The sequence below is a fragment of the Sinocyclocheilus anshuiensis genome, unplaced genomic scaffold, assembly GCF_001515605.1.
Source record: "Sinocyclocheilus anshuiensis isolate Anshui unplaced genomic scaffold, SAMN03320099.WGS_v1.1 scaffold1662, whole genome shotgun sequence".
In the NCBI taxonomy this organism is placed as follows: domain Eukaryota; kingdom Metazoa; phylum Chordata; class Actinopteri; order Cypriniformes; family Cyprinidae; genus Sinocyclocheilus; species Sinocyclocheilus anshuiensis.
This window is the reverse complement of record NW_015545835.1, coordinates 848,701-872,065: the sequence shown is the minus strand read 5'-3', so window position 1 is coordinate 872,065 and position 23,365 is coordinate 848,701. Positions and strand designations below refer to the sequence as shown.

The window sequence follows — 23,365 nt, the reverse complement described above, 5'->3', positions numbered from 1 at the left end:
TCAGTACTTTCAACCTACAAATCACATCATACCTTAAAAATAACAAAATGAGCTTACGATAGAATTAAATCCACCTCCTTCTCCTGACTAATAACACTACTCTTGCCGCTGGTTTTTATAGACAGCTCTAATGAAAACACTTAATTAAAAAAATTACATAAATCACTTAATTCATTAAATAATTAATTTAGTTCATTGTGTGTTAAGAGTTTGATTATACTTAAATAAAACACATAACACAAGCACTAATATTTAATAGTATTTAAGTGTTTATTATTTATTTAAAAAAATGGTATTTCTAAAAAAATATTTCCATTTGTTTTGTAAGTTTGGTCTGAGTTCTTGATGCTTTTACAACGTTTTCACCAGCAGGTGTCGCCAGCATGTGCTGTTTCAAGTGCTTCGAAACGTCGAATCATTTTTTGAAGCAATTGGTTCAATTGATTCAATGCTTCGTTTCTCCCATCACTACTGTATACGCACTGCAGATGGAGTACGTGTGAACTTGGCGCAACAAATCTATTTCAACATCTGAGGTAACGCCACAAAGAGCTCTATGACCAATGCATGGCAAAAAAATTCCTGGACACTTTTTTTTTTCTTTTTCTGCCATATGTCTATTCTAGAGACATTTTGTTGCACCTTTACTTAGTGATTATTTTGTCTGTTCTCTGTTCTAGAGACATGTTACAGCTTTTTGATAAAGCTCTAATTGGCTTTCTTTTGGAAGCAAATTCACAAAATTGCAAAATTGATCAAAGAAATCGCGATAGGTTTTTTTTTTTTTTGCCCATATCGCACAGCCCTAGTTTTTACTTTTCGAATAATAATTACAGATCGAATATTCGACTATTTGAGCACACCCGGAGGTCACACCATCTATAATCCATCCAGATCAAACCGGTTTCATTAAAGGTAGACTTGAATCCACCAATACACGCATACTTTTCAACTTAATGTATCATTCTTCAATTCAAAAAGCAAAAACCACCATAGTTACTCTGGACAAAGAAAAAGCTTTTGATAGTGTCAACTGGAAATTCCTGTTTTCCAGATTAGAGAGGTTTGGTTTTGGGGAGTCATTCATTAACTCGATCAAAATTCTGTATTCATCACCTTCAGCCACTGTCCTCACCAATGGACTAACATCACGTAGCTTCACACTGCACCGGGGGACTAGACAAGGATCCCACTCTACCCCTCACTAGTCACCATTTCTACTGAACCATTAGAAGCAGCCATCCATCAAAACAGCTACATTAAAGTTCAAACATTAAACATACACCAAAAAAATCAGTCTTTACACAGATGACTTACTACTGTATCTACAAGACCCCCCATCATCATTACAAGAAATAATTACTTATTGATTCATTCTCTAATATTTCTGAATATCAACTGGAGTAAATCTTCTATTCTTCAATTACATCCCAACAGCTTGGATGTGACATCCCAGACACCACCTATCCCTCTATGCACCAATCACATCACAAATTTAGGCATTAATGTTCCCCCCAGGCTGTCAGAGTGTCAGTGCTCTGCATTTACCCATCCAAAGTGCACACACACAGCAGTGAACACACACCCGGAGCAGTGGGCAGCCATTTATGCTGCGGCGCCCGGGGAGCAGTTGGGGGTTCGGTGCCTTGCTCAAGGGCACCTCAGTCGTGGTATTGAAGGTGGAAGAGAGCGCTGTACATTCACTCCCCCCACCCACAATCCCTGCCGGTATGAGACTCGAACCCACAACCTTTGGGTTATGAGTCCGACTCTCTAACCATTAGGCCACGACTTCCCCCATTCCCCCATTCCCCAGAGCCGTTTAGTCTTAATTTCACTCCATTATTTAAAATAATAGATGACGATCTTCAACGCTGGATGAACTTGCCACTATCCATTAATGGCAGAATATCAGTAATTAAAATGACTATACTCCCTAAACTAAACTATTTATTCTCAATGATTCCAACACAACCCACCCTTACCTGCTTTAAATCTTTAGACCCAAACATTACCAAATTTTACTGGAAAAATAAGACCCCAAGAATTAAATGAACTACTTTACAGAAACCAAAAACACAAGCACCACATTTCTTCTACTAATTTATGGCCAACCAGCTTCATAATATATACAAATGGATTCATCCAAACCCATCAGAAAACATATGGCTAGATGTTGAGCAAACAATTTGTAATGATTTTCGCATTTCAGACTTACCATTCTACAGTCAGACAATCAAAAAACACCCATTTTAAAACACCAATGACCGCTACAGCTCTGACAGCCTGGTGGAAATTTCACCAAATCACAACACCCCTCTTGCACCATCTAAATACACCCCCATTTGGAATAACCCAGATTTCACAGTTAACAAGAAGCCGCTTAACTTACACACATGGGCAGAAAAGGACATCACACAACTCCAACACATATTTCATAGTAATATGCTGGCCACAATTTCCTACTTGGTCCAGAAACACAGCATCGGGAGTAATATTTTTTTTTGGGATACCTAAATATCAAATCATCTATCCAATCAAAAATCAACACTCGGACCATTAACCTAGACCAGGGGTAGGCAAGTTCGGTCCTAGAGAGCCGCAGTCCTGCAGAGTTCAGCTCCAACCCTGAAAACAAAACTCACCTGCCTATAGCCTTAGTAATCCTGAAGACATTGATTAGCTTGTTCAGGTGTGTTTGATTACGGTTGGAGCGGCTCTCTAAGACCCAACTTGCCTACCACTGGACTAGGCAATGGAACAATGCATTAAAGTAAATATGACTGTAAAATTAGTGTCATGGGGATGTTATGATTTCAATGACCGCTACTGAAGACACTATATAATCCTGTGAACCATTTATATGAAAGGGATTCAGAGCAGGAGAGCATTTGGATTAGTAAGAGTGAAAAGAGGGACAAGTAGCCTACAGTACAGCCTAGCGCATTTCACACAGGCTGCTAGATTCACTTTGGCCAGAAAGTCGTGTATGCCTAAGGTTGAAGTGAATGCCCCTATAAATGGTCTTATTTTTACAATTAAGTTTTAATCCAAATGATGAGTGTGCTAAGTGAGTGAACATCAAAGATCACACAACAGAAGTGCGCGCTCTCTCTCTCTCTCTCTCTCTCTCCCTACCGTTAAGTAACTTGTGCATTGTTTTACTTACTTGTTTTTGACATATCCGACCGAACTACAAACTTTCCAGTGATGTCTGTGAGAAAGATATATTCACTCGACAAGCTCGCGCATCTGCGCCGCCGCGCGCTCAATCCACTCAGCGTGCTTTGTTTATCAGCTCGCGCACATCAGCTATACAGGCATTAATACTGAATGTTTAACATTATATTCATTGCATACATATACTTCGTAGTAGACATCCTTAACTTCTTTCTGCTGTCTGTTGTTCTGTTGTCGGTGTTTCTTTGTTTGAATATGGCGCTTAACACATGCTGTGTGGTATCAGCGTTTGGTATCAGGGCATTTTAACAAGTACGAGTACGAGTACAGGAGACCAGTATCGGTATCGGTGCATCCCTAATTATACTGATTATCAAATTTACATCACGTGCACTGTACACATACCCTAGCATTGTGTTCATGCTACTGCCCACTATAAAAGAAAAACCAGCATGGAATATGCCAACATTAGATATTCATGTTATTAATGAAAGTTAATCCAGTGGATGTGCTGACTGATGCGTGATGCATGGACAGGTTTCATCATCACACGTGGAGTGTGCCAGTGCAGGACACTGCGGTGAATCCAACAACAGAAACACATAGCGGATCACGGAGCAAGCATGTCTCAAGCTATTATGGACATACTTTTGTTGTCATAAGGTCATATTTTTAAACTGAAAGTGAAAAACATTTTCACTTTTTAGAGTGAAATGCCCCCAACTCCCTTGTCTCCAATGAGATTTTTATGTTCAGTCATCTCTGTTGTGAGTGTCATCTACACACCCAGATTCTGAGCCTTTTTCAAATTTCAAAAAACAACATACCAAAAACTAACAATCAGATCTAACAATTCTCATAACAGAAGCTGCCTCAGTTTCCCAACAACAGAAAATACTTCTTATAATGTCTTGAGTAGAAAACTAGTCATACATCTGGAAATATCTAAAGTTTAAAGCACTGGAGTGTTTTTTTTTCTCTCCACAAAATATATATTATAAATTTCAAGTGAAATGTTATATCATGGAGAGACAATATAAGAGCCAAATCGTGTGTCTGATGGACAGACTTGAGGTGTGTAGGGTAAACACTGTAACTGTTCCTCACCAAGCAGGATGCTGAAGCCCATCTTACACAGAACTGCTGTGGACAAGAACCACTCTGACACCAGCACTGAATGAGGGCCGCCTGACAGACACACAGAGTGAAAACAGAGATCAGCAAAACAAGATACTGACGCCGAATGTATCCGTTATATCATTTTTACTTTGTTATTAAGGATACTACAGAACAGACCGTGTGGCATGACAATGAGAGGTAGTTTGCTTCCTGCTGTCATTTCCTTTGGTTTCAGTAGAATAGCATTAAAGTCCAAACCAGCTGATGAAGCACAGAGAGTTGTTATATTTTTCATGCAAAATGACAGAACTAACACATACAAACACAACAGTTCCAGTACCGTGAATTTGACCACATGTACAGCATCCCAAGAGTGCTGCTATTTAGTCTAACAGCACTAGGTGGTTTGTTGGAACTACTGTTCAACTATTTGGAAGCATTTAAGTTTGGCAGAACAAAAGTAACTTGCAACACTGCATCCGAAATGCAATAACACAATCATGTTGGAGTAAATATCAGCACATACTGTATAAGCACTGTCACTCAGATCTTACGGTATTGGCTGTTGTCCTCCTCAGGTGGTGGGCTGAAGTTTAAAGTCTGCCAGCTGATATCCTCCTGAGGTTGAGTCTCCTCCAATTTGACCCATGACATCTTGCTTTCAGAACCCTTCTCTGGCAGGAAACCAACCCGCTGCAGAGCAGATCATCTAATTAGATGTACCTTAATATAATAACTGACAATAAAACTGTAAAAATGTAACAAGCAGAACTAGAAATACAGACACAATTGGGAACAAAAGACTGACTGATAAGAAGGCTTCTTTTTTTCCAAACGCTCACACATAAAGGCTGGAATACGCTACACTATTTTTGTCCCAATTTTACAGTCTGGAGAATTTGACGATTGTTGCCCAAATTCTGAGCCAGTCTGCAGATTTGAGTTGACATTTCTTAGAAAATCGTGTAGCAGGGTTATGACAGACTGCTCAGCTTTATTAAGCTGCTGTCCCTTTAAGACCGACTGCATGGATCCAATATACTGATACACAACGGTTTTCTTTCTCAACATTCACTTAAGACAAAACCAACTGTGTTTATGAGGATACTCGCCAGGATGGACATTTTGACAAATTAAGCGCAATAAGCTGTGAAAAATAACTCAATTTGGTACTCGTGAGGTGTTTGTGAGGCAGCTTTATGTGCGCGTACGCTTTGGATGAGACTGTGAGCGCACAGAAAACCATCTCTGGAGTACTGAATGCTTTAAAAAGATTTTAAAAAGATGTGCAAATGGTACAGTTTTGTGACGATGCAACAGTGACCCGATTATGCGCGTGACAATTCTGTCAACTGTGCCCAAACGCGAGCGTAAATCTCGTATCGCAGCGTGCAGCGGCTCTCTTGTAGTGCAGGCGAGATGCGCTGATGTGAAGCCGTTTTGAGAGGAAGAAAGAGAAGACGCGGTACCGCTGAATCACTTGTGTTTTCATATGACTGATCCGATCCGATATTCTGTGTGGATTTATTTACATTAACTTGCATGCTATATTAAAGGGATAGTTCACCCCAAAATGAAAATTTGACGTTTATCTGCTTACCCCCAGGGCATCCATAGGACATCAATGTGTCGTCACGAGCCGCAGGGTTTAATTTGGATTTGTCTGTGCATGTATTTTTTTACTCTCATAGATTATGTTACCATTGCCATGCATTATACGACTGATAGACTGCAACGGCTGGACTTAAAAATAATAATTTGTGTTCTACTGAAGAAACAAAGTCACCTACATCTTGGATGCCCTGGGGGTAAGCAGATAAACATCAAATTTTCATTTTGGGGTGAACTATCCCTTTAAATGTTTGTGGAAATCTCCCACATTATAAATGCGAAACCTGCGGGAATGAGTAAAACTATGCGATATATGCGTGATCCCCTCACTGACCTGATTAAAAATATATTCTATTGCACAGAGATTTGTGAAATACATTTCCATGACTTTTCCAAAGCTTTCTGGGTTTATCCAAAACTTTTCCAGGCCTGGAAATTTAAGTTTTAAAATTCCATGACTTTTCCAAGCTTTTCATGATGGTCATAGACTCTGATTTTTTTTAGCTTCAGACTTTGATTCCATCCAGTCGGAGGAGATCAAGCATGTTTGATATTTTGAGCCGATTTTAGAACACATGTTTTCATTTGTCATGCGTCTCCTAGCAACAAGGCACACGTTTCAGCATGAGTTTGTTGTGATTGGAACGACTTTAAAGTCTGGTTGTGTGTGATCCTCAGTTGTTTAGTGTATGATGGCCAGTTTTTCCTCTGTGACTATTACAAAGTCGGTAAGTGTATGATGGCCAGTGTTTTAAAAGCCGTTTAGATTTTAAAAGTTGTGTAGTGTATTATTCCTGCTCTCTGAAAACTGCTCTTTGTGTGAAAGCTCAATGAAGAGAGCAGCCATATGAGACTATGTGAGGCATTAGTGCTCAAATACACATTCTTGGCAAAATGATCGTCTTGACAATAAATTATTGTAAAACAATCAGTTCATGTCAAAGGTATGAAAAAATAAGTATGTGGGTCAGTTCTTATATGTGACCCTGGAGCACAAAAGCAGTCTTAAGTCGCTGGGGTATATTTGCAGCAATAGCCAACAATACATTGTATGGGTCAAAATTATAGATTTTTCTTTAAAAAATAAAAAAAGTTAAGATCATGTTGCATGAAGATATTTAGTAAATTTCCTACTGTAAATATATCAAAACTTAATTTTTGATTAGTAATATGCATTGCTAAGAACTTAATTTGGACAACTTTAAAGATGATTTTCTCAATATTTAGATTTTTTAACAAACCATACATCAGTGGAAAGCTTATTTATTCAGCTTTGATGATGTATAAATCTCAATTTCGTAAAATTGACCCTTATGACTGGTTTTGTGTTCCAGGGTCACATATAGTGTACATACAGCCCAACAGACCCATCACTGTCTATTATGTCATTAATAATTATCAAACAGCAACAATAGAAAAAATAATAAAAAAATAGAAAAGAGAAAAACGCTCACTACTCATGGCTGGACATCTTGACAAGCAGATAGCACTCTTGGCTCTATTGCACAAAATGTTTCTTTGTTCTTCATTTTACTATTAACCGTTATCTTTTTGCATGATTTTTTTTAAACAAACCAGTTGCGGAAAAACTGTTAATTTTTCCTTTTTATTACTGTGAAGCTGCTTTGACATATAAATACATAAATATTAGGAATGTAACGGTACACAAACATGACGGTTCAGTACGTACCTCGGTTTTGACGTTACAGTTCGGTACAATTTCGGTACAGCGGGAAAAACTAAACAATTTATTTATTTATTTTTGTTAATTAAACAATGGTTTACTGAACAAATTGCTCTTTCTTTAAATAAATTCAGTTATAATTCAAATTTTCTTAGGGATAAAAATCTACCTCGGATTATACTCTAAACTATAGTGAGCCCTTTTACATTAGGCCTACTTTAAGGTTACAGTTAACAACAGAGCCCAAATTTAAATTTAATTACTATTTATTTTTAAATACAATAATCAACACTCAACTTAAAAAAAATGTATGCAAACATGTAAATTGTACATAATGTAGTTTTTAAATTAACTTCTAAATTATAAAAATTATGTTTGTTGTTGAAATATGATCATTTACACCAGGGCTGCCCAAACTCGGTCCTGGAGGGCCGGTGTCCTGCAGAGTTTAGCTCCAACTTGCCTCAACACACCTGACTGGTAAGTTTCTAGTATGCCTATAAGAGCTTGATTAGCTGGTTCAGGTGTGTTTTAGGGATGCTCCGATCCACCTTTTTCACCTCCGATACCGATTCCGATACCTAGGGTTCAGTATTGGCCGATACCGATACCGATACCGACCACAAAGGGAAGAGAAATTGATGCGTAGTGTATTATATCTGTGCAACAGTTATTGAGCCTTTCTTTTAACAGTTTGAAATTTCAGTAACGGTGCGCGTTAAAAATTATTTAAAGTCTTTTCTACGACCGTGTTTTGTTCTCACAGACACCCGGTAGCAAGTAACAAAACAACATTAAACTCCGGCAAGAAGATAAAGGATATTCTCCAAAATGGTGCTACGGTGATGCGGAATTCACACGACGAATTGTTGAATAAAGTCGTTTTTTTTGTTTTCTTCGTGTACAAAAAGCATTCTCGTCGCTTCATAACGTTACGGTTGAACCACTGATGGCAGATGGACTATTCTGACGATGTCTTTCATACTTTTCTGGACCTTGACAGTGCAAGTCAATGGGACAGTCACAAGCCTCCCGGTTTTCATCCAAAATATCTTAAATTGTGTTCCGAAGACGAACGAAGCTTTTACGGGTTTGAAACGACATGGGGGTAAGTGATTAATGACAAAATTTTGCATTTTGAGGTGGAGTAACCCTTTAAGCTATGCTATGGCTTCAGAGCAGAGGTAACACAATACGCACAATCTCGGATTTGGATCGGCTCTCTCTGACCGATACCCGATCCGACAAAAATGGCAGTATTGGAGCCGATACCCGATATGAATATCGGATCGGCGCATCCCTAGTGTGTTTAATTGGGGTTGGAGCTAAACTCTTCAGGACACCGGCCCTCCAGGACCAAGTTTGGGCAGCCCTGATTTACACAGTGCCTCTCATACCTAATTTCATAACAGATTAATTTAAACATTAATTAAGACATCACTAACAGGTAAAGTAAAATGTAATGAGTATATAGTCTAATATTTTGTGAAATGCACTTCTCTAGACTTCATTTATCGCGCACTAACGAGCTGTGGACACTGATGACTTCCTGAGGTAAATGAAACTCTACGTGACGTTTTGTTTACAAGCTGTTTTATTGCCGTCTTTCCGCGGTTGAAACACTGATTGAGTGATTACATGAGGCGCGAGATGTTCATTCATGTTTATTTTGTGTTATAACTAGTAGTAAAGAGGAAGAGATACCGTTTGAACTGAGGCGTTTATACGGCGATCTGTCGTGCCACATCAAAGACCTGAGACTTTGTTTCTTATCAAAAGTAACAACATATAAAACTGGAAGTTACCAATTAAGTTCCACTCGTGCAGTACTTAAAAAAATGCTGTATTTGTTTGTACACATTCGTACCGAACAGAAAGACCTGTACCGAAAAATTTTGGTACGAATACGTGTACTGTTACACCCCTAATAAATATATATATAAAAGTGACTTTTATACACAGTGTCACACAGTGGCGGTGTTGCAACAATATATAGTGATATTCTCAATGTTCGTCTGGTCAGAGGAGAACTGGCCCCCCGACTGAGCCTGGTTTCTCCCAAGGTTTTTTCTCCATTCTGTCACCGATGGAGTTTTGGTTCCTTGCCGCTGTCGCCTCTGGCTTGCTTAGTTGGGGACACTTCATTTCCAGCGATACCGTTGACTTGATTGCAAAGATACTATTTAAACTGAGCTGGATGTTGACATCACTGAATTCAATGATGAACTGTCTTTAACTGAAAAATTTGTGTTTACTATTGTCATTTTGCATTATTGACACTATTTTCCTAATTAATGCTGTTCAGTTGCTTTGACACAATCTGTATTGTTAAAAGCGCTATATAAATAAAGGTGACTTGACTTGACTTGACTTGACTGTAGTGTTGGCTATACTATACTAAGGTTAAGTACAAAGTATTGCAGGCTTTCTCTACATCTTTATCACTAAAATTATAAAAACAAAACAACAAATGTTTACTTTCACGAGTCGTCACATATTTGCGCGCTTGCAGTGGGAATTTTAAAGCTAAATGCTTGAGTAATGGAAATTAACTTTGACAATTGAGGAAGATGTAGTAGAACACAAGGACGCAAGATCGCAAGAACACATACTGAGATACAGCCTAGCAATCCTGACGACGTTAAGCTGGATAAGCTGGATCAGGTGTGTTTAATGAGGACTGGAGCCAACGCTGCAGGACAGTGGACCTTCAGGAGCAGAGCCAGACATCCCTGGGTTAAGGGTTAGTATTTGTTTTAGCATTGTGTAGGGTTGGCGTTGGTTTTGGGAACAAAAACAACTATCAAAATGTCCTTTTGAAGCAATGTTTACTTAAAAACCTTTTTAAAAAAGTAGGTCTACATGCTATTAAATCCATTAATTATATTTATATACTTTATGTAATTAATATTTAACTTCAAATAGTTACATAAAATACTTGAAAACAGTGTTTCCCATACATTGACTTATTTGTGGCGGCCCACCACAATATCAACACTGACTGCCACAAATAGATTTTCCAAAATGCTTTGACTTCGTTGAATAAACATGAGCACTGCACGTTTCAAATTTTTCAAAATGCAGTCGGGTGTTTTTATATAAATTTATCTTTTTTGAAGGGAACCGATTGTCTTCAGAAAAGTTTTGATGTCATTTTCATTTAATCTTTCCTATAATGCCTGATAAAGCAGCGTTTATGAGCGCAGTGCTGCTTTGATTACAGTCATTACCGGGGAAACGCTATTTCTGCCGCTCCTAAAGCGCCTCCTGCTGGCAGAGAATGAATTTACACTTTCAATATATATTTCTCCCCGGGGAAGTGCCGCCACACATAGAGTGTAAGTCTGTGGGAAACACTGGAATAGGTAAAATAAGTGTGTTCAATAGCAAATTTGCTGTGGTATGGAAACTGATTTTGAGAATGTGTGTGAGAATACCAGGTCTGGAGGGCAGTTTGGTGAAGAGCAGCTGACCACCATCAGATCTCTGTGAATATTCAGCAAATTCCAGCTTCCCTCCTCTGATTCTAGAGCAGCACAGAGCACAGACAGATTACAGACATACAGTACAGTACAGTAGTGTGTTATATAAGAAGAGGAAGAGAGTGCGCTCTACATACGGGAGGTGAGAGACGTGACTTCACCAGTTGAAGTATCAACAACCAACAAATCCTGTAATATTGGAACGACAGAAACTGATTGACTGACAAAGTCATTTCAGATACAGATAAAGAGACACTCACATCCCAAAATAGATCAAATGAACAAATATGAAACAGAAGGAGACCTCCCCCTTCGATGACTCCTGCAGAGGGGATTTTTTCATTGAGAGGGGTGTTGCATACTGGACTTATTTTTAAATGTCAAGGAAAAATCAATGATCTCACCTAAACTTTCCTCATTTCAATGACTGAACATGGTCTAGTGCTTTTTACAATAACTATTTTAAGTAGTTTTACAAAGAACCTTATAAAAATCCTAATTTGTCGGAACCTGATTCGTTTTTAGGATTCATGATTTAGGATTCAGGATTATGTGAATTAATTATTACTGCAGACATGAACTGTAATGTTTACTTTTTCGGGCAGGATAAGCAATATATTGCAATTGTGAATCTTGCTGTAGGCTACCACACTACCAACAGAGGTAACTGACCAAACAAAATATATTTCTGTATGTAATTATGCAGTAAAATATTACATGTGATATGGGATAATTAGAAGAAACCGTAAAATGCAGTATAAATGCTTAATAATAATAGGCTATTTCACGTCTTCAAGTCCAGTCATGATTTGTAGCGCACCTGCCACCCAATAATCACAATCAATTTTGTGCTTTGTTGCTTTTAAGAAGTCTCAGCTTCCAAATTATGTATATTTTGTATAATTTTATTACAAAATACAAACTATAAATGTGGTTTTGACAGTCTTTAATGTGTTTGCTTTTGCACCTCAGCTCAAGCAGCATGTGAACTGATCATCTCTTCCTCTTTGCTACTAGTTAAAGCAAAAAAATAAATAAAATAAACATGAATGAAGGGAAGAGAACTTTGATAAATGTTCAATATATTGTTCAATGTATTAAATGTGTTCAATATATTTTACTTAACCTGCCGTCTTCATGTTTTAATGTGTGTTTGAATAAATGTAATTTCACTTCACTTGATTTTATAGGCATTGTGCCATGTGTTACTATGAGAAGACTTTATTATTTTGGCATTTAAATGCATGTGGAAATGTATATGTGCAAGTATATATTACATGCTCAGCTGTGTGTCCATGGAAACCGAGATTATGAATGCAGCTGTAGTATGAGAGAGGTGTTACAGTACCTTACGGCATCTCTGAGCACAGGACATAAGTACACGCTGACTGTCAGCTGACCAGCAGCGGGGAGAAAGCATTGAGCTGTAGATCCCAGTAAAACCATCTGACACACACACACACACACACACAGAGTTGACAAACACAGAAATAGATTAAACAGGTCAGAGATCTTCATCTGAATAACACGTTTTCTGAACTCTTTCTGAGCTTTTATCATTTCTTTACCAACCAATAAATAAAAAAAATAGTATGACTACATACACATACCCTCTCTGGCTCTCTGCACCACATCAACCACAACACTTGTCTGCTTGGTGTACCAGTCATACTGCAACCAAACCACAGCAATACACAGTCACTTGATTAAAGTTACCTACATTTGATCACTTAGACTATAAATACCACCTGCACCTCCAACTGAAGCTGCTTCTGAATCGGTCACTTGTTCACTCATTTACTATTTCTAATATAGTGAGTGGGCAATGTGACCAAAATCATACTAACGTCTGTTTAAACAAATTGGGCTGAATGGTCTTTGCACTAAATATGTTTTGAATGAGGAATCTTCTTGGTTATTATTAAAATACTAAGTAAATGAATTCTAAACTCACTGTGATTCTTTAAGAATTGGCCACACACTAAATACACACCATACATAGACGGTTGCACTGCTGGTGTGGACCGAAGACGCTACACTCCATATAAACGATACGGCAGAGGTCAGGACTTAGCCGAGGAGAGCAGACAGCACTGGAGTTAGATGATAACTGTTCTGAGGTGAAAGCAAATATAACATTCAGAACATTTTGAAAAATATAAAAATGCTTAGGAAAACATTAAACACCTGCTTTTAAGAGGTTCTGGTAAAATCATAACTGCTAATACATTAGAAAATTCTTAGCTTAACAAGACAGTAGCTGACGCTAAGGGAACTTCACACTGGAGGTAGGGGTGTGCGATATATATCGTCTACGATAATATCGTAATTGTTGTTTTAATGATGTGCGCTTTAGTATAAGCATATTGCAAAACCCAAACAAAAACACCTACAGAGTGCACGCATGCATTACATGATGAAGTCTAGTTGGTTAAACTAGTGTGTGTTCAAGATATGGATTTATACATCTATACATTTCATATAGTTAATATCACACGAAGAATGCGGTTTTTTTTTCTTAAAAAATCACCATGATTACAAATGTGATATTGATTTTTATCAATATCAGCAGCAGTTCAACACCAGGAAGTTAAGAGACTTACGTTTTAGACACTATATTGCCTGTTTTTACCTGTTTCCTAAATTAATCACAGTTTATATGATTCGTTTCCTCACAGTGACTCACTTATTAACAGTGACTTGCTGCCACCTACTGGCGGTTTTAATTTCACATTTAAAGTATCTTTTCATGTTTTTAATAATTTCAAATATCAGTATTCAGCGTCTTATGTTTAAAATATCAAAACATTATTTCTGCATTTGTAACTGCAGGTTAAAGCATTCCATGTGCCTCTGAGCTGCATTAAACTGTGTGTAAATACAGTGGTGGCTCGTCGGGGAGGCACAGCTTCCCCAAAATGTTGAGGTGAAAATGGGAGGAGGACTATTTAATGTTAATAAAATTCACAATTCATTTTAGTTCATATCTCAGAATGTGTATTTTTTGTTTGTAATTTCACAGCTGTAATACCATAACGTGTTACTGAAGTTGGAAAGCGCCGCTTTTCTATCGCGAATGTGCCGAATCTGCTGATGTAATTACAACCGCTAATGATAGAGAAGGGGAGGGGGAGGCCGGGGGAGAGGTGAGCTCTCGTGCCTCCATTGGTAAAAAAAAAAATCAGCCAATCAGCATCGAGTGTTCACTTTCAGCGCTGAGGAGTGTTGAGAAAAGAAACCTCGTAGAGGAGGATAGCCTCCTTCTGATATCAACCAATCATCATAGAGACGTAAATTACGTGATATCAGTTTGAACGTCTCCCGCTGCACTGTTAATGTACCAAGTACTTATGATGAGTAGCGATATTGAATATTTGATCGCCAACAGATTTACCAAGCTGTCATTCAAACAGTATATATACAAATTAAAAATAAAGGGAAAACAGCCTAAGCTGGATATAGGCTACAGCAGTCGGCTTAATTAAACAGCACAACAGGCAGCTCTCTTTTAACACAGACTTTTAAGAAGGGATGGATGTTTGCTTCAAGTGATAGGCCAGGTAAGTGAAGTTATATTATCTTACTGTATGTGTGTCATTTTCTTTACGTGTTCTGACTAAAAGCAACCAAAATGCCATTTTAAAGTAGTCAAGCAAATAATAATAATAATCGACAGGGATCCCCAGACCAGTACAATTACTGTGCCTCTATTTTAAAACCCACGAGCCGCCACTGTGTAAATGTAACTGTAACAATGTGTTGATACTGATTTAATTTCCTTGGTAACAGCCTTTGACTGATTAAATGTAAGAATCTGACTCAAAAGATGATGCACGCAAAAAAAATGGCTTTATGAAGGTAAAAATGCCCATAAAAAAGGTAAAAAATTAATTTAAACTTATTAAAACAAATTAATTTCTGTCACTGCTGTGGACTGACCACCACATTATGAAGAATATCAAAATCTTTAGGAGTTAGCTGTACCAGCACAATAACTATAACTCAGCAAAATATTGTCTAATTATCGTTTTCGGTAAAATCCCAGAAAATATCGAGATATAATTTTTTGTCAACATCGCACACCCCTACCAGGAGTGACAATCTCTGAAGACCATAGAGCATCATGGTAATTCACTGGCAGCAGTGTTTAAGCTCTGCCCCTAAGGCGTGGGTCTTCACATGCAAATAACTGGAGCACAGAATCATTTTATTCAGATTTTCTACTGAACTGCAAAAATAAACATCCACTGGCAGCAAGAAAATACAGTAAAACTAAAATCCATCCAGCTTTGCACATATATCCTGGGAAGCCAAATTTGAAATATCCATGCTATAGAGCCTAGTAAACAGTAAGAGCTATTGCCCAGCCTGTAGCCAATCATGACCAATTAAGAATGAACTACTCATTCAGACATTTTCATCGTGGCAAATCTGCCTAACAACTGATCAGATCTGCATAATTCACGTGGTCAGTCCTGGGGGCGCCTACAAACAAAAAGGCTCAACTGGTAAGGAATGAGGCTAAAACCAGCAGCAGAACAGTCAGTCTTAAAAAAGATAAAACCTAATGACCTTGAATGGAAGGGCCTTAAGCACCTCCAGCACATGTAAAGGACGAGAAGGCACCAGCCTACACGCCCCCTTCATAGACATTAATCATAGCCTAAGAGAGACCTGTGCCCAAAGGCTTTTGGAGAAACTGCAGAACATTGTGCACCACGCAGTGAACAGAGTTCTCTCCACGTCAAGAAAACAATGTTGGAGAGAGGGGCAAAACTGTAGTGGCTTGCTAGTGGGAACCGTTCAGATGCCAGATGTGCAACCTTCACTCTGGACCACTACGACCAAACTAACTGGTGAAACAATCTCAAAGGAAATTAATACTTTCAAACTGGATGCTACCTGTGAGTCAGTGTATCTGTTCTCAAGGCAATGGGGCTGAAATACCTGGACAAGAGCAACCCCTTCCTTACAAAATGAAGTATTTTTTCACACCAAAAGCTATGCAGCAGCATCAAATCAGAGGCAAATGTGGCTGTGCCACATCACTTCAGAAGGAACTTTATATGAAGCAGTGCCAAAGGGATATTGAACATTGACGCTGACATTAGACACAGCATGCGTAGGGACAGGCACGTGGCAAATTCAGTCGCAGTCTGAACAGGCCCAAACACTGTCGAAAGGCACCAATCTGTGAACTCTGAACTTGTTCTATTCACTATATTCTGGCTAGGGAAACATCAAATAGCAGAACCCAGAACTGCTAAACCACTTTCCCGTAGCCAAGGTGCAAACTGGGAATGTAAGATCTACTGTAAAAAAAAACACTGGACAGACATGAGGTTGGATCTGTTTCTAAGTGACCATCATGAAGGAAAGCCTCTTCAGCATCTGATTCAAGCCCCTGGCTCAAGGATTAATTTAGGATTCATGCCGTTGTCTTTGTTTTTGACCTAAAAATACATCTGTATATATAAAAAAAAAGAGAGAAAACAAGAGGTCCCAACAAGAAAGCCTTTGTTCCAGATGTTCCACCGTTTCAGCACAATTGCTAAATAGTCATGGCTAGAGGTCTTGTCTATAGAGCTTGGAAGGCAGAACTGGCAACCACAGCTTCTTTGACCAGGAAAATCCCCAAGGAGCATCTGTTCCACCAGGTCCAGGATTTATAAAGAGAGCCATGGATCTTTTTCACATTTTCAGGTTTGTCAGCAGCAGAAGTCGTCATAGTTGGGTTAACTTGAAGAGCAGTGAATGGGAGAGTATCACAAATATATTTTTTGCATTCCCATTTGCTCAAATAGCAAAAGAAAAACTCCTCGATCGTGTTTTCATGACTTTCAATAAAAGGAAAAAAATTGAGAGAAACTGATAACGGCAGTCAGAAGAGAGAACGATGTCAAATTTACCATCCTTCCCATAGATGCTGCATTAGAAACACCCTCGCATTAGCGTTAACGTTTTTTGTAATTTGATGCAAAGGTAATATAATACAAAGAACAGTGTTATAAATGTACATATATTTAAAAAAAAATACAAATATGAAAGACTTTCGAGGATTTACGATGCTGATGACCGTTAAACGCGTCATCACAGTCTTGTGAAAAGGGTCCATTTAGGTCCTTCCATCCTTCCATTCTCCAAAATGCGTATTTTCTGTAGGGTTGCGGGGATGCTAGTGCCTTTCCCAGCATCTCAGGCCACACACAGGGGGGAGACACCCTAGATCAGGGGTCTCCAAACTCGGTCCTGGAGGGCCGGTGTCCTGCAGAGTTCAGCTACAACCCTAATAAACACACCTGAACCAGCTAATCAAGCCCTTACTAGGCATCATACACTTCCAGACAGGTGTGTTGAGGCGAGCTGGAGCTGAACTCTGCAGGACTGAGTTTGGAGACCCCTGCCCTAGATGGATGGTCATTCCATCACAGACTTGGGTCCTCTGCAAAATTAATTCTGTCCGGGTTTTAACTTCTTATGCGACTAGCAATGTAAATTCAACATAAACTACTCATCCAGTTCAGCGGGAAGGCTGGGAGTTAGGTGCTCTCTTCTGAAAATTCAAGTGGCAAATGCAAAACAAAAGGGGGAAAATAATCCTGTTTGTGCTGCTGAACTGTGTTTGAGATTGACCAGGTAACACTAAATCTGGTTCTGAGATTAAATCAATATCACTTCAGAGATCATCCTTGCCAGATTCCCCATTGTGTCAGCTACTGACAACATTTTAAAGTGACTTCAATGCAAGTCAACCCTGAAAAGGCTCTTTGAAGATCTGTGCTGTGTTTTAGGACTCTAATAAAGCTATGTGCTACAAAGGTACTGTGGGTTCCTCTCTTACCACATGAGAATTACACAGGTGCATTTTCTGTACAGAATGGTTTGAGATGGAAAAATGAACAAAAAATGCACGGCTTACCACATTTACCACTAGCCAGATCCACATAAAACAGAGACGACCTGCAGAAATGACATTGCTGTTAGCATGCAGGCAAACAGTCCACTCTCAAAACATTGACTGTGCATTTAAACAACTGAAAAATCAGATTTGGTTTGAAGTTGGTCTTATCTTCATCAGACAGATATTTCCCATCACTCACCTTCTGTTGGCGCAGTATTTGAGCCCCAATCTGAATGGCTCGTGCCACCAACCCGCAAACACAAGCCCTGTGTCATTGGGAGCCCAGAATGCCTGTGGACAAGAGTTGTGGTTTACATTATTCATCTTACATTGATATTTTATAAGAACAATAACTTTGAGCTTACAATAAAGAGTCTGTTTTTATTTAAATGGGTTTTATCAGTTTGACAAATACATGCACATTTTATCTGCATACAAAAAAAAAGAAGAAAATTGACATGAAAATAGTGCAAAACATCTATTTTTCCAGTTTTTATTCAAATTTACATAGTTTTTTCATTAAAGGAAGTTGTGATGTAGTCTGAAGGTATGTTTCGGGTCATTCTCTTGCCAAACCCCGTAGTAGTCTTTTGGTTCAACTCTGAATTCAGTAAAAGAGTCCCAGATCATCACGCCTCTTTCTCTATGTTTGACAGCTGGTGTCACGTAACGGAAAAACCATCCTTTTGCCTACTCGACACAATATAGAAACTGCACATGAAATTATTCATTTCTATTTTTATTATCAAACCTGCAGCTCATTTTCTCATTCCCCTTGATTTTCTTTGCAAATTCTCTAAAAGGAAAGGAATATTTTTATATGTATGTGTATATATACATTTATTTCTTCTCTGACTTCACTTATCAAGCAGAGTCATCACAAACTTAGTTCACTCCAAAATGAATTAATCGTAACGATGTTGAAGGTTAGTGGACAGGCTGTCAGTTAATAAAGTGATTAGTTGTTTCCTCACAAAAGTCAGTGTAACTAAAGCCTCTCCATCAATGACATCCATTAAAAAAAATCCAACCCACTGTCATTACCAAGGCGTCTAATAAGGATGATGAAAATCCTTACACCCCAGCATATTGACAGAACATGTCTCTCATTTACAGCAATGGGTTTACCGACAGTATCAAAATTAAAACAAAAAAAGGGTGCTTGTGGTGTTTCTATAGTGATGTGCAGAAGTCTGGGACATGCACATATTGTGGGTCTATACTAGTGCTGCTATAAATGAGATTTATTAATAAATGAAACTCAGAGAGGGATTAACCACGCGGACTGTTAGTAAACTCAAGTACTGCACTGTTAAATGTTCTATAAAGTAAATAAGTGGGCCTCCTATCCTGCTATCTTCCATTTGTTGTGAACATGACCCTATTAAGCCCAGAAAGCAGCAGGTGGTGGATAAAAGATTACTTAACCCTTGTATGGTGCTCGGGTCTGTGGGACCCGTTTTCACTTTTTATCAAAAGAAAAATTATACTATTAATTATTTTTTCAAACGCATACATGAGTGCTGTTGTTTCAGTGTGTTTTTTTTTTTTTTTTTTGCCCTTTCAGCCTTAATATCGAGATGTCAAAGCTTATTACAGGTGAAACCATTATAAAAGGTCAAAATAACCACAATATCATTTTCAGTAAAACTGTGGCACCTTACTTTGAACCCATGTCTAAAACACAAACAGAGAGTATACCTGTCCTGGGGAGATGTTAGCGGGGATTCCTTCCAGAACAGTGATGTTACTGCCTTCGATGTCCAGCACACAGAGCACTGGGCTGCTTTTATTCACAAGTGCTTCGCCCCAGTCTTCATAATACTCAAACTGCTGACCCTGCCACAGACACATACACAGTCATTCCCAACACAATCAAACTGAAGCTGTTAGAGAAGATGGCACATATGATGGCAAAATTGTACCAGGACTGTTTCCTCTTTCTTGTCTGTCTTGATGGTCTCCTCTTCATCAGCGAGCAAACCCGTCTCAGGCCCCTGCAGTTTAAGGGAACATGAGGTCAGATGAAGAATGTGCTCATAGAATGAATCATTAGAAAGCATGTGCGTGTTCTGTAATCATCTGTGTTTGTGACCTGGAAGTACGACTCTGTCTTGGGTCGTTTCTTCTCAGCTACATATAGGAGATGAGTCTCTGAATGAGACCAGACCATACAGCCAAACTGATCTGAGAACAGAGAACACACAAGCCCTGATTATCAAGATTATCAGACTGCACAGCAGCAGAATAAGACTGTCAGTCCAGTATTTCAGTGAATAATACGGTTACATTACACACAAGAGCATGATTTTAGTACACAAGTTATACAAAAGAAACAGTTTAAGTTTCTTGACCTGAAGGTGGCACTGTAAGCACATTCAGCAAGATTATGGAGCCAAACATTGTCTACCAATTTAATTTAAACAGACTTAAGCATGGTCCAGATGATACAGCCTCAAAAATCTCTTCAGTCATTTTTAAAGTGGCTCAGTTCAGCAATGTATTGTGCCCATGATAAAGACACAAATAAGAACCTAAAAAAAGTATTACAGACTACAAACTTGGTCATGATCACCCAATATGCAGAAAAAAATTCACAATTTTCCTACGAATGGTTCTATGGGCTGCCATAGACTTATACAGTATAAAATGGCCTTTATGGTACCTGCCATCAATTAACAAAAGCAAAGAAGCTAAGGGCAACTGGCTATTTAAAAATGCATGTTTTGTTTCTCATTGTTCACACTGTATCACTCTCCATATGCCGTTATCAGTAATCGTAATCGTGTGTTAATATATGTCGGGTGGTCTGATGGGTGAATGAACACATGCAGGGCTCCACATGAATGAATTCAGAATAGTGCAAGAGAAAACCTGTCAAATTCATGAAAATGTTCAAAATGGCCTGAGCTGTAGTGATGTTACGTTTAAGGCTTGCGTTAGAAAAACAAACAACAAAAAAACTACAAAACACAGAACCAGATGTGAAGTAAGTGGCTGTAGTGGGACAAAGCCATGTGGTACAGTAGGTGCTATTGATTCTTTTGACCACCATATGGCCACAGCGCAGACAGGGCTGTAAAAGCTTTGCGCAATGAACCCTTTTGTGATACAGTTGAGAGGAAAGCCTTCTGTGCTTCACAAAGCTTCATTTCTGAATCTCCGCTGTGCTGCACTGTTGAGATTGCATCACTATTTGCTGCACTTGTGCTGTACAATGTGACCATTTAGTCAGTCTGGAGCCCTGATGTGCTGTTTTTGGTAACAGGGTGTGAATGTTTTCCTCTTACCATCTTCATACACTTTGCCGTGTTTGCTGAGAGTCGTCAGATTAAGACACTTCAGCTTCCTGTTCTTATGCCAGATCTAGATAGACAGAGAGAGAGAACAAACCACTAAAAGACAAATCATCCTGTAGAGCAGTGCTTCTCAAACCTGTCCTGGAGAACCCCACCACTGCACATTTTGGATGTCTTCCTCATCTAACACACCTGATTCAACTCACCAGCTCATTAGAGATTGAAATGAGCTTGGAGTAATGGGCGTGCCGAAAGGTTTCTCATTGGTGAAAGGAGTTTCTTCCTGGGAACGGTGTTGGCCAATCAGCGGTAAACATACATTCACGTAATTTACGTAAGATGGTGGCGGCAATAAGCTGCACGATTTGACACCTCATTCATGTGTCTAGGACAAAACAGTGCGGGACGAGTTACCCGCCGAAGTTTGTATGGAAGAATAATAATAATAATATATAAATAAATAAATAATAAGCCCACAGAATAGTAATAGACTAAAACTAAGTTTAGATAGTAGAACAGGCTTGAGAAAGAAAACATATGCCAGTGGAAATGATGATGATAATGATAAATTATGAAAAAAAAATAAAAAAAAAAAAATCATATAGGGCTGCAACAACTAACTCAGAGTAATTGAAAAAAATGAAGCAATCAAATCAATAGTTTTTTTTTTTTTTCGGAAAGTGACCTTAAATTGTCACTTTGTTCAGATGTACAAATGTTGTTGTTTTTTTACACAGTATTGCCACTATGCATGCATTTTTCTTTTCTTTAATTTTCTTTATTTTGACTTTTAATGCGCATCTAAATATGTTGGGCTCAATGTGTAATTTGTAATTGTAATTTCATAGATATAAATAATATTACTAACTGTCATTTACAATGTTATAAAGATATGTGTGTTTTTCTTTTTAAGCCATGGACCCAACAGGAGGCCTTGCTGATGTATGATTAAATATTATGAAGTATTTCATTCAACTATTTTTTCGTTTTTTTCATATTTTAAACAGTTGTGTGTGTGTGTGTGTGTGTGTGTGTGTGTGTGAAGACAGATTCTTCTAGATGTTGTGTATGAAAAAGGAGATGGAGCCTTTCTCACTCTGTCACTAGTGTGCAGAGAGTTTAATGACATTGTCAACCGTCAAGCTTGATTCAGGTTCGGTTTGAGTTGGACAGTGGCCCACCAGGAGCAGGTTTGGACACCCCTGATGTAGAGTCTCATTTAGACGAGGAGCACTTGTGTTAATCTGAGTTCCAACTAGGGCTGTGCGATTAATCGAAATCGCGATTTGAGCGTGCACGATTTCTAAACAAGGAAAAGTGCACTTTTAGATAAACAAGCGACACCTGCACCACTCACCGGTCTCGAGTCCCACGGAGGAGCTCCGGAAGGATAAAAGGAGGAGTGACGACAGTGAAAGACGAGAGAGGACCAGGCCTGGATTTTATTTGGTGTTTTATGTGCGGCAGTCGTCCGCGAGGGGCTGCCGCTTTACTTTCATTTTGTATTTTGTTTATTTTATTAAAGTCTTGAACGTTTCCCGGTTCCCGCCTCCTTCTTCCCGTGACTACGAACTTTGTTACATTGTGTTTGTGGTAAACAGCCGCGGATCAGGAGAGGACTGCAAACGCGGCCTGTGCGAAAGCAAAATGAGTCCGTGCTGCTTCTGCACCGCATACACATACTGTATACGCACTGCGGATGGAGTACGTGTGAACAAATCTAGTTCGACATCTGAGGCAATGCCACAAAGAGCTCTATGACCAATGCATGGCAAAAAAAAAATCCATGGACACAGGATTTTTATTTTCCTGTCATATGTCTATTCTAGAGACATTTTGTTACACCTTTACTTAGTGATTATTTTGCCTTATGTCTGTTCTAGACATGTTACAGCTTCTTGATAAAGCTCTAATTGGTTTTCTTTTGGAAATATGTTTCAAATTCACACTGAATGCATCAATGTCTGTAAAGCATGTCTGTGTGTCAAAATCGTGATTAAAATAGAAATCGCAAAATTGATCAAAGAAATGGCGATAGGTTTTTTTTTCCCATATCGCACAGCCCTAGTTCCAACACAGATCATTTAAC

General features: G+C 38.6%; 1 protein-coding gene across 1 annotated transcript in view; it reads right to left on the bottom strand.

The window, feature by feature from the left end:
• The window catches only part of LOC107698444 (acylamino-acid-releasing enzyme), a 47,278-nt gene that overhangs the window by 12,403 nt on the left and 11,510 nt on the right, over window positions 1–23,365 (bottom strand). Inside the window, exons 5-18 of the mRNA XM_016499459.1 lie at window positions 21,268–21,343; window positions 20,073–20,164; window positions 19,903–19,974; window positions 19,679–19,816; window positions 18,177–18,268; window positions 17,996–18,036; window positions 13,070–13,191; window positions 12,687–12,747; window positions 12,425–12,522; window positions 11,214–11,265; window positions 11,032–11,120; window positions 4,854–4,992; window positions 4,477–4,560; window positions 4,288–4,368 (exon numbers count right to left, since the gene is read on the bottom strand). Of these exons, the coding sequence (XP_016354945.1) occupies window positions 4,288–4,368; window positions 4,477–4,560; window positions 4,854–4,992; window positions 11,032–11,120; window positions 11,214–11,265; window positions 12,425–12,522; window positions 12,687–12,747; window positions 13,070–13,191; window positions 17,996–18,036; window positions 18,177–18,268; window positions 19,679–19,816; window positions 19,903–19,974; window positions 20,073–20,164; window positions 21,268–21,343 (1,237 nt within the window). The remainder of the gene's footprint in view (window positions 1–4,287; window positions 4,369–4,476; window positions 4,561–4,853; window positions 4,993–11,031; window positions 11,121–11,213; window positions 11,266–12,424; window positions 12,523–12,686; window positions 12,748–13,069; window positions 13,192–17,995; window positions 18,037–18,176; window positions 18,269–19,678; window positions 19,817–19,902; window positions 19,975–20,072; window positions 20,165–21,267; window positions 21,344–23,365) is intronic.